The sequence below is a fragment of the Solanum tuberosum genome, unplaced genomic scaffold, assembly GCF_000226075.1.
Source record: "Solanum tuberosum cultivar DM 1-3 516 R44 unplaced genomic scaffold, SolTub_3.0 scf00132, whole genome shotgun sequence".
NCBI lineage: Eukaryota > Viridiplantae > Streptophyta > Magnoliopsida > Solanales > Solanaceae > Solanum > Solanum tuberosum.
This window is the reverse complement of record NW_006239055.1, coordinates 408,862-419,712: the sequence shown is the minus strand read 5'-3', so window position 1 is coordinate 419,712 and position 10,851 is coordinate 408,862. Positions and strand designations below refer to the sequence as shown.

The 10,851-nt window shown below is 35.9% G+C and overlaps 2 protein-coding genes across 4 annotated transcripts; one reads left to right on the top strand and one right to left on the bottom strand.

Annotated features, from left to right (window-relative positions):
• The first annotated feature begins 31 nt into the window (after positions 1-31).
• On the top strand, positions 32-9,290 carry LOC102583750 (BTB/POZ and TAZ domain-containing protein 3-like). 3 transcript variants are annotated; one of them, XM_015310301.1, is made up of 8 exons: positions 32-158; positions 344-428; positions 2,410-2,789; positions 3,020-3,150; positions 3,411-3,717; positions 3,861-4,174; positions 4,911-5,001; positions 5,639-5,731. In XM_015310301.1, exons 3-8 carry the CDS (start codon positions 2,457-2,459, stop codon positions 5,669-5,671), a joined length of 1,209 nt encoding a protein of 402 aa, XP_015165787.1. In that variant the 5' UTR covers positions 32-158; positions 344-428; positions 2,410-2,456; the 3' UTR covers positions 5,672-5,731. The 3 variants fall into 3 exon arrangements, with proteins under 3 accessions (XP_015165787.1, XP_015165788.1, XP_006351059.1); XM_015310302.1 differs by lacking the exon at positions 5,639-5,731 and adding an exon at positions 9,241-9,290 and having other exon boundaries at positions 33-158; XM_006350997.2 differs by lacking the exon at positions 5,639-5,731 and having other exon boundaries at positions 33-158; positions 4,911-5,265.
• Positions 6,049-10,628, bottom strand: LOC102595554 (formin-like protein 2). The gene is made up of 4 exons (XM_006351031.2): positions 9,167-10,628; positions 8,318-8,517; positions 7,193-7,437; positions 6,049-6,794 (listed from the first exon to the last, which is right to left on the bottom strand). Exons 1-4 carry the CDS (start codon positions 10,330-10,332, stop codon positions 6,138-6,140), a joined length of 2,268 nt encoding a protein of 755 aa, XP_006351093.1. The 5' UTR covers positions 10,333-10,628; the 3' UTR covers positions 6,049-6,137.
• Positions 10,629-10,851: the final 223 nt, after the last annotated feature.

Sequence of the window (10,851 nt, the reverse complement as noted above, 5' to 3'; positions counted from 1 at the left end):
CCCCCCGCCCGCCGCTCTCCTTTTCTATCCTACTTGGCTACACCTCAAATAAGTACTTCTTCCTTCTCTTCTTCTTTAAACCCACAACTTTGTTTTCTCCAAATATTAAAAAAAAAGTGTTGTTTTTATCATACCCAAATTCCAATTTGTCCATTCATGTAAGTTTTTTTTTTCTTTGATCATCTACATCAATGGAACATAAATTTTTAATCAAAATTATTTTCCTCTGTTATTTTTGGCACCCTTTATTTTAGCTAATGTGATAAATATTTGAGATCAGAATTTTCTGGATAGGCTAAATTCATGGAAATTTCTTTGATTAATTTTTTTTTTAACTGTACAGGTTTTTTGAGCTGAAAGCTTGAACAATTATAGAGGGGATTTTGAAGAGATTTGAAGATTTTATTTTTTTTTCTATCTGCTATAAGGTATGTTGTTGTTAGTCTGTAACTTGTTTTTATTATTATTATTATTATAAGTTAAAAGGATTATCAAGTTTGGATTATTTTATTTTCTGATAGAGAATTTTCTCAGTTTAATTTTACTATATCATAAATTGATAAGAAATAAATTGTTTGGTACTAGTTATGTAGCCTATAATTCAGATATGTTTTTTTTTTCTTACCCAAGACCATTTATTTTGAAAAAAAATATTATTTTTTTTAATCAAGGGATGGAAATGGAACCGTAGGATCTTAGAGTTTTCTCGTAATTTTTAACTTTCAGAAATTTCTAATTATATTTTTTTACTATAATTTATATGGATTGTTTATCTTGCTTGATTTCTATTGTTATAACCATGATATTGGGGCCAACTTGTGTTTGCCTTTGATTTGTTTTATGGACATTTGTCATCTTCCATCAATCATATATATTAGATAACTCTATCCATTAAAACGGAGACATATGAGAAAAATTATGGGTGTGTTTGGCGTGAAGGAAAATAAGTTGATTTTTTATTTATTTTCTAGTGTTTGGTAAGCAAACAAGAAAATAATATACCAAGTGTATTTATGTGTTTCTATCAAAACATTATGGCGGCGGAATGGGATGGGGAGTGAAGGACAAGGGTTCGTTTTGCTAGAGAATATTTTCCAAACATTTTTGACTAACCAAACACCGGAAAATTGAAAAACATTTTCTGAAAACTATATTCCTCCATACCAAACACACTCTTAGTATTTTTTTAAAAAAAATTTCTGATGGGATTTAAACCTGAGAGGTCGTAGTTTTCAACTTAATTCATTGACCACTAGCTAGTGTTGCTTGATTTTTGCAATAATTTAAAGATAAAGCCTGCCACATTTTGATTATAGAAAGGAAATTAGTCAAGGAGAGCAAACCTTTGATCTATTAATAAATAAATGTTTGTATATCATTTTATAAGATTTGTGTATTTTATTTGTTTGAATAAAAAAGAAGTTTTTAGGACTTGTCTGGCAATTTCTTTCTTATGTTTTGCTTCTTTGTCTAATGGTACTTGTGAATGTTACTCAATTTTGGGTTTTGAAAAATGCATGAAACAGGCTTCTAACTTTGAAGGGACGAAAAGTTGGTTAAAGCAAATAGAGAATTTAGTATAAAGTTATTAGTCCTTAAGATATTTGAAGGCTCTTACTGTTGGTTCTTTTTGAGCTTTTATTCCATTATTTCTTTTTACTCCCCTTTATTTGCTTAAACTACAATTTAAAAGGATGCCAATTTCTTTCTTTTTAAAAAAAAATTACTTTGGCATGACAAATACTAATCAACAACATAGAATTGTTAAAAAAGGAGCCTTGACGTAGCTAGTAAAGTTGCTACCATGTGATCGGGAGGTTACGAATTCGAGCGGTAGAAACAACCTCTTGTAGAATTGCAGGGTAAGACTGCATACAATAGAACCTTGTGGTCTGGCCCTTTCCCGGACCCCTCTCATAGCTCAGGCTTAGTGCGGTTGCTACCCTTTTAGCATAGAACTATTGAATTGGGTTGGATTATTTGAACTTGAATTGCTATATTATATGTTAGAGTGGGTTAGAGTCCCACATTAGTTGGAGAATGGGTCAGTGGTTTGCTTATATTGATTTGAAGAATTCTCCTATCACGAGCTATTTTGGGGTTGAGTTAGATCCAGGTGCCATATATTAACATGGTATCAAAGTCAGGTCCATCTCCGTTTGTACTTCTAGTCCGCTCTCTAGTTGTGCCCAAGTATAAAGAGGGTGTTAGAGTCCCACATTGTTTGGAGAATGGATTGGTGGTTTGCTTATATGGAGTCGGGCAATCCCTGCCATGAGCTAGCATTTGGGGTTGAGTTAGGTGTTATATCTTTACAATATTATAATGGATGTCTAGTTTGTTAGATATTCCTGAGTGAAGCTTGAAAGTTTGTAACTTGTTTTTTTTGCCTTTTATTTCATTCAATAGGTGGTCGTGATATTTCTTTGTTGGATAAATATTTGGACTAGTAGTTGATGGCATCACCAGACTTGCATACCTCTTGGCTATCAGCAGCTGTTGAATCTTTTGGTGGATCCTTCAACATACGCATAGAAGAAGGCGCAGCTGACAGTGTCGAATTTTTTGAAGATCCAACGTCTCCTGTTTGTAATCTACCTACTAATATTCCGAAACCTCCTCCAGTTACTGGTAAAATTCAGTCAAGAGCCACTGTTCCTCGACAACTTGCTAATTCTGATTGTGTCCCAAAAGATACATGGGACAGGCTCTTCAAAGAAGGATTTGGTGCAGATGTACATGTAATTGCAGAAAATGGATCAGTTATTCCAGCTCATTATGCCCTTCTGGTCAGTATTCCCTTAACAATATCCTCCCAATCCCATACCGTACACATCTTTTTCGTTGAGGCATTCACTAGATTACTGTTTTGTTATCTTCATTTTGACTGGATACTGTTTTGCACTGAATTGGGATTTTATAGAAAGTCGAACGTTTTAACTTCTTGTTTTGTCTGTCAGGTTTTCTTTATTAACAATGCCCATTATTTATTGTGCTTTCTCCCTTGTCATTTCCATAGACTGTTGCATCTCCAGTGCTGGGGAATCTTCTGCAGCAATCCAAAGTAAGGAATGGTATTAGATGCATAAAGATTGCTGGGGTACCTCATGGCGCGGTCTATGTATTCATCCGTTTCCTCTACTCAGCCTGGTATGCAGAAAGTTTCACCTTTTAGCTTTATTGAATCTTTTAGTGAGTTTATTATTGCTGATAAAAATGCTTATCCAACATTAGCTATTCAGGATAACAATGGTACGAATGATCTTAAATTTCTTAAACATATAATTGAGTCAAAGGGCAATGTTTGCATAGCATCATAAATTTATGAAGATCTCCGACATCAAAGCTATTTACATGGTACTTTTATCTACACATAAAGTCATTTATGTCACCTTTTTAACCTAATGCAGTTACGACGAAGGAGATGTAAAGAAGTTTGTTCTGCATCTGTTGGTCTTATCACATTTCTACTCAGTACCATCACTCAAAAGAGTGTGCATAAACCATTTGGAGCAGGGTTGGTTGACCTTGGATAACGTGATAGATGTCCTTCAGTTGGCGAGGGACTGTGATGCACCACGGCTTACTCTCTTTTGCATTCGTATGGTTGTGGGGAACTTCAAGAGCATATCATCTACGGAGGGTTGGAAAGTAATGAGACGTGCTAATCCCGCACTTGAACAGGAACTTTTAGAATTTGTTGTTGAAGCTGATACGGTAAGATGGTTACTGCAATTTGTCTAGAGAATATCACATTCTCCTTGATAATTTGAACACCCAGTGATTTGTCCCAGATCCACTGAATGTCATTTGGAGTATATTGATTGGCATAGATAATCTTCTTATTGTTTGTTTTTCAGAGAAAACAAGATAGGCTTAAGAAAATTGAAGAGAAAAAGGTGTATTTGCAGCTGCATGAAGCTATGGAAGCTCTGGTTCACATTTGCAGGGATGGGTGTCGAACTATTGGACCTCATGACAAGGTGCTTAAAGCAAGCCAAGAGGCCTGTAGTTTTCCTGCATGCAAGGGGCTGGAGTCTCTGGTCCGTCATTTCTCTAATTGCAAAATTAAAGTTCCTGGTGGATGTGTACGTTGTAAGCGAATGTGGCAGATTTTTGAGCTACATTCACGCATTTGTGAAGAACCTGACTCTTGCAAAGTTCCTCTTTGTAGGTAAGTGAATCAATTTTCTGGTGATATTTTATTAGATAGAATCACAGTTTGTGAAGTGGATATATATTTAAAGTTTTGTCATACAGTAGATGACTTGCGTTTTGTTGACTTCATCTGCTAGCACTATGCTTGTCCACAGTAGATTACATGTCAATTGTTGACATCACCTGCTAGCACTATGCTATAACGGCTATCAACTTTAGTTCTGTGCCTTGCATTTCAAAGTATTGCAGGGCAAGTAAATGTTTCTTTGCATTAAGGATGACTAATTGTATATTTTTGAAGCATCTTTGTTGTACAACTAACACTCTACCTTTGAAGCATCTAGATGAAGTCAGGTCGTGAAAGTTGAAAAGTAAAAAAGTTTCAATATCTAAACATGTAATCCTACTCATTTTTATCAAAAGAGAAGCTGTGTTGTAGCCCTACTCGTATTGGCAGTATATCCAAAAAATGCCAAGTTACTATTCACAGTACCACATCTAGTTTAAGATGGACAAATGAGTGTTACAAGATGCATGGTATGCATATATTTAGCCGTTGACCATTTCTGTAAAACTCGTTGAACCCTTGAGAATCAGCACAAAATTATAAAGGACGTGTGTTGCTTGGAATAGTAGTGATTCTCAGTTTGAAAACCAAAATCCTGTAAATGTTGGTCAACTTCTTTCCTTCTGTTTGTATCGCTCACTTCAATTATCCACCATTAACAAATGTCAACTTTTTATTGCTTCAGTCATTTCAAGGAGAAAATGCTGCAACAGACCAAGAAGGACGAGGTGAAGTGGAAGGTGTTAGTAAGCAAAGTGAGAGCAGCAAGAAATGCTGTGAGTTTATTCTCATCTCGGCGGTCATCTTTTTAATGACCATAGAATAGTGTTATATGATGCTTATAACAACATATGGCCAATATTTTAGCTGGCCATAGAAGCTGTGTTAATTACAGCTATTCACATATAGAATAATGTAACCGTTTCTATTTCTGATTAATTTATGGCCGAAATTTTATGGTCAGTTGTCCTCTTTTCCATAAAACAATTGATACAAAAAGTTCAAATATATAGCAACACTATGTATTTTCCAGAGTTAAATCTGTCTTATCATATTTTGAATGAAACAAGAAGAGTATTACTATTTCTTAAAAGAGTATGATACAACTGCACATTTATGTTCTTTAGTAGTAATTGTCTTCTTTCATTAGGTTCCTGGTTGATCTGCTAGGCTGCTGAAGTAACATTTGAATGTTTAGTTTTGTTTAATATTTTTTCCCTATACCATTTATATGTGACAATAAGTGTATCAGTTTATAGGTTAGATTATTATCCATTGTTCAGGTATCATAGGTTTATCGGAAACAATCTCTCTACCTTCTCAATGTAGGGGTAAGATTTGCATACACTCTACCCTCCCTAGACTCCACCTGCAGGATTACAATGTTTTTTTTTTGTTTTGTTGTTGTTGTAGCTTTTCGATCGAAAGAATCATTGTGAGCTTTGAGGAGATAAAAGTTACTACACCATATTTTCAAGGTTATAGCTAGCCTAGCTAAAATATTACCCAAGGAGGGGTGTTCTATGGCAGGTTCAGCGGAATACATTGCTTTCGCCTTGAACTATGTCTACATATATTATAATGTATACATATAGTAAGATCACATTCATTTTGAACTCACAACTCTAGATCCTAGATTCACCACTATACGTTGGAATAATCAACTACAGTATCAAGAGCATACGCTAATAACATAACTCGTTAACTCCAACCATCCCATAAATGATAAAATCACGATATTATTCACTTCTTCAATATAATACATATAACTTTTTCTGATATGGTAAGATCTCTGTATAATGCATATAAAATACATATAGGGATGAAGAACTCCAGGATATTTTATCTTCAGTTACCTTGTTGCCTTCACTGTCGACGCGAAAAACTTGTGAAAAGTACAATGTTTTCTCTGTTATTTTCCCAAATCTGTGCACACTTGGTCAATGATAGAGAGGAAGTCCTTAACTACCATAAATATCCTGATCCGTCGAGCTTCTTCCTTAGCCAAGTCACCATAGAAATATTCTGTTAGCTCCTTTACCATGGATAGAGCAAATTCCTCCTGGGCTTGTATATTCATAATCTCTCCCTCAGCTTTCTTCAAGAATCCATTCATCGACTCGGAAAACTTTCTGCTACTCTCATCCAAAACCAACCCCTGATTCAGCTTTATAACATCAGTAATCTTAGCAACTCCTGCTGCTAGTTTTGCAACTTCATTGCTAAGAATATCTGAGTCCATCACAGCTGCTTTCTTCACATTAGCAAGCTCGTGGCTCAAGGCAGAAATAACGTGAACACCATTTCTAAACTCAGCCTCATCGCGAGACGTTAGATCAGCATCAGAAAGATGAGAACCTTCTGCTCTAATAGTTTCATGAAGAACAAAATGCAGAAGGGTGGTTTTCCCATCAGCACCTTTAATATCTACAAGCTTAAGAAGTGTATCGAGCTTGAAGGCACGTGCATCTCCTCTGTCTGTTCCCATATTCATACGGTTTCCAGTTCTGAGTACAGCTTCCAGAAGCCTTAGAAATGTTCTGCTATTCCTTAACTCTTCACATGCAATCTGCAACAATGAAACAACAAAAAGAAAGTGATAGAAGTGAAACTTTAAATAACTAAAGGTCCCTAATTCTAAGAGACTCCATATGGAAAAACAGAAGCTGACTATTTGTAAAGTCAAGATCAGCGAAAACCTCCGCCCTGAGCAAGCTCAAAACGGGCATTTCCAGCCAGTTTTGAGTTGGGGAGTCGGAGTTTAAGACTCAGCAAAGGGATCAAAATCAACCAAGTTAGGAACTTAAGTAGAAGAGTGAACCCCTAAAGAGTAAAAGGTAAACTTCAGTCCAGACTGAAGTTTACTCATCCCACAAGATTTATCATCATACAACTGCAGTGTATGTAGTGTCATTCCCATCAATGCAGACTAGGTACGCGAGTTCATGGATGGAAAGCATAATTTACCTCTAATGTCTGAAATGACCCTTTAAGGTATTCGACCTCAGAATCAAAACAAGCTATGTAAAGCATTGCATCCACCCTCTTGAATGCAAAAGGTATATCAACCACTGCCTTGAGAAATCTCTCTGCAGGGCCTAGTTTGAATGGCGATTCATCTTTGATGTTCCTCAGCTTCCGTTCTTCTTCTTTCGTGGGAGCCATCTTCATCAGACTCTCCAGTAGCTCCATTCCAAGTGTGTCAGCACTACCTGGTTTGTTTGTTTTTTTTAGGATAAAGAAGATACATAAGTAGTTCCTTATGCAAAAGCATCTTAATTTTCACTTTTTGGTCTAGACTGGGGAGGAGGTTTAAGGGGCAAAGAGAATATGTTAAATGAGTAAATATGTAAAACAAAAGGTTTGATGAGCATCAGAGCTCATTCATAAACATGAATGTGACATCCCAACAAAATTGTACTCCCTCCGTCCCATTTTATGTGACACTTTTCAGGGTTCGAGATTCAAACAAGTTTATCTTTGACCGTAAGTTTTTCATAGATCTTTTAAACATTTTGAATTATCAATTATTGTGACTTATAGTACTTTTTACATAGTTTACAAATACATAAATTTCATTTAAAAAATATTGAATATTCCATGCGCAAATTCCCGGTCAAACTTAAACTATTCGACTCTCGAAAAACAAAAAGTGTCTGAGGAAGAGTGCTAGCTATGGCTCAAGATGTTAATAATGGACACATCACTTGGTAGGACCAGAATTTAATGTCACCATGTTATAGTAGTGCCAATTTGCAGTTCATCATTTAAAACTAGAATGTGAAATCACCACAGCCAAAATACATTAAAAGGCCTTTAAACTTCTTCATAAAATTCATACAATAATGAGACAAAAGAAACCAGCATGACTTTGATCTATTGGTCAGAGTGCAACGCATGATGTGTGGATTAAGTGCATGTCAAGGTATGAAATCCCTCATTTATAAAAACTTGGTATTTAAGCAGAAATAAGCAAAGAAGTGAGCCTATTATATCCACCGAGTTTCGAACCTTGCGATACTTGCCTGGAGATTTCTTAGTTAAAAAAAATGAGACATCAATTAAATATGACAAAACAAAATAGTTTCGAACCTTCTAAAAGTGCTTCACAAACTTCATCACTAGTAATTTGAAGTGCTCTCAACAAAATTGCAATGTTCTGAGACTTCTTTAGGTCAAGTAACTGCTTCTCTTGATTCATCACAGGAATAATTGGGAGTCTTACACCATCTTTTGAATTTAAATTTGAAGAATTTATAGTGAATAATGTTTCAATCATCTCTTCATTTAACCTAAAATAGCAATAAAAAAAAAGTGGGAAAATAAAAAATTTACAAATAAAACCATTCTTCAAGATTAGGAAACATTTTTGTTTATCTTGATTAGGAAATATATATTCCTCCCAGGGACCGTTCAAGTTTCGAGAGTCAAATGAGTTTTTCTTTGACTGCGATTTTTTCATATGCCTTTTAAATATCTTGAATTGTCAATTTTTGTGACTTAACAGTAATTTTCAAATATGTAACTTTTTATTTAAAAAAAAATAAGGATTCCATGTTTGAATTCAATCAAGATTAAAATATTTGACTCTCAAAATTCGAATGGTGCCATTGGGATGGTGTAGCAATGAAATGAACTAAAATCCATTGACAAAAAGGATATACTGAACCATCAAGCTGTTAAAACTTTAGAAGATCAAACTAGTTTAAAAAAGAAAAGGTTAGAAGATCAAACAAGTTCATACTACTAATAATCTCTCTAAATAAAAAGATATGCATTAATTTAAATCCATGTTTGCTCAGACTCTTTAAAGTGTTGATTGGTGCACGCCGAATTCTCCTAAAGTAGTGTGTTTTTGGAGGATCTGACACGTGCTGCAACATTTTTGGAGAGTCTGAGCAACATTGGTTTAAATACTTGGAGTGAAAACATAAATCTTACTGGAAAGAATTAGATTTCAGTTGATCCCAAACCATTGCTCTATCTGAGTTGGCCCTGACTTTATCCCAATGCAGAGGCTTTAGCTTTGGCTTTATATTTTCTCCATCAGCACTATGGAATGAAACGGGCATCGATGGCCCATCATTTTCGATTACTACTCGAGGTGGTGGCAGTGGTGGTGGAGGTGGAAGTCTTCTCGATACATACCTCTCAGGATATCCGAATTTACTCATAGTAGACACGGGATTCTGTAGTGAGGAACTTGGAATTTGCGAAGCAGGGGAATTATGAGTACTACCAGAAGATATTGAAGATGATGACATTGGCCTATGCTCCACTGGCTGAAGAATAAACCTCGGCCGTGCTGGAAATTTAACCAAACTCAATCCTCCGGAAGGACTATTGGATAATGAATCATTTGATGAATTGTAATTCAGATATTGATACCGGAAACTCCTTTGTATGAAATCGGGACTTCCTCTACCCCCAGAGGATCCTCTGGGGGAGAAGAATCCGTCGTCTTCATCTTCAAATGATCCAATATTAAGATGTTGCTTGAAATATTGGTGTCGTGGCAATGGAGGGAGAGGATGGAGTTCTGGTGATCCAATTCTTTGGTAGTTTAGCGTGACATAGTCATTTGAGGCTGTAGAAGATTGAGCAATTTCTTCCCTACAACTCACAAGTGTTGACGACGTTTCCTTTTCAATTTCAATGTGAGAAGGGGTTGTATTAGATGAGACAAGCCGGAGAGTATCATTCCTCTCGTGATCATCATCACAGCTTTCATCTTCTCGGTGGGGATGGCGATGGTAAAGGAAGAAGAAAAGAACAAGGACAGTGACGAATGTAGCAGAGAGGATGGATGCAGATACGAGAATGGCGATGAATTTGTTGGTGATGGAATTATTAGAGGAATGCAAGGAACGTGGAAGAATGAGGGAGGAAATGTTAGCAGGGAAAGTGGCAAAGTCATTCGAAGGTGGCGGAGGAGGAGGAAGAAAAAATACGAAAAATGGATGAAAATGAGGATATGGAGGTTTAGCTTTATTAATGGATGGAGTTGAAGTTGGAGGAAGTGGTTGATGGAGAAGGCGACGATGAGTAGCAGAGGAGAGAAGGAAGAAGGTAAAGATTAGACAAAGACTGAACAGTGGAGAGTACATTATCAATTGTGAGTTGTGAATGGAAAATTTTCATAGGAATTTCACTTAAACTATCACATAGAATATATGAAGATTGGAACAACTCTTGATAAAAGTGGGACTCACTATTTATTACATATAATAGACACAAAGGAATGTTAATATAAGGAGTTGTATGAGATTGAGAGGTTTAAATGCCATGATATTTGATGAATGATGAGTAGCCATTGTAGTAAGTAAGGTAGCTGGGGTGTGCTATTAGGAGGAGAGCCTTGATTGTGGGTTGTTATAGTGTGTAATTGAATGGTGCTGCTTGTAGGGAACCTCAATTTTAGAAGAGTTAAAGCAGTAGGGCTTTAGAGGTTTTAGGTTCGAGTCCGGGATATGAGAAGCTAGTGGATCCTGCACCGGCTAAACAAGTACAAACATAGATTTTTAACCCTAAGTCGAATGAGTTGTGGAAAAATTTCGAATTTGTACCTGTAATATTCAAATCCTGGATCTGCATATGCGAAATTCTGTTTTTTGTAGAGAGACAAC

Coding starts and splice junctions, on each gene's coding strand:
- LOC102583750 (XM_006350997.2), top strand. CDS start 2,457: ATGGCATCACCAGACTTGCATACCTCTTGGCTATCAGCAGCTGTTGAA. Junction 3,151..3,410: donor CGTTTCCTCTACTCAGCCTG/GTATGCAGAAAG, acceptor AACCTAATGCAG/TTACGACGAAGGAGATGTAA. Junction 4,175..4,910: donor TGCAAAGTTCCTCTTTGTAG/GTAAGTGAATCA, acceptor TTATTGCTTCAG/TCATTTCAAGGAGAAAATGC.
- LOC102595554 (XM_006351031.2), bottom strand. CDS start 10,332: ATGTACTCTCCACTGTTCAGTCTTTGTCTAATCTTTACCTTCTTCCTT. Junction 7,438..8,317: donor TTGTGAAGCACTTTTAGAAG/GTTCGAAACTAT, acceptor CAAACAAACCAG/GTAGTGCTGACACACTTGGA. Junction 6,795..7,192: donor GGTCATTTCAGACATTAGAG/GTAAATTATGCT, acceptor TCATTGTTGCAG/ATTGCATGTGAAGAGTTAAG.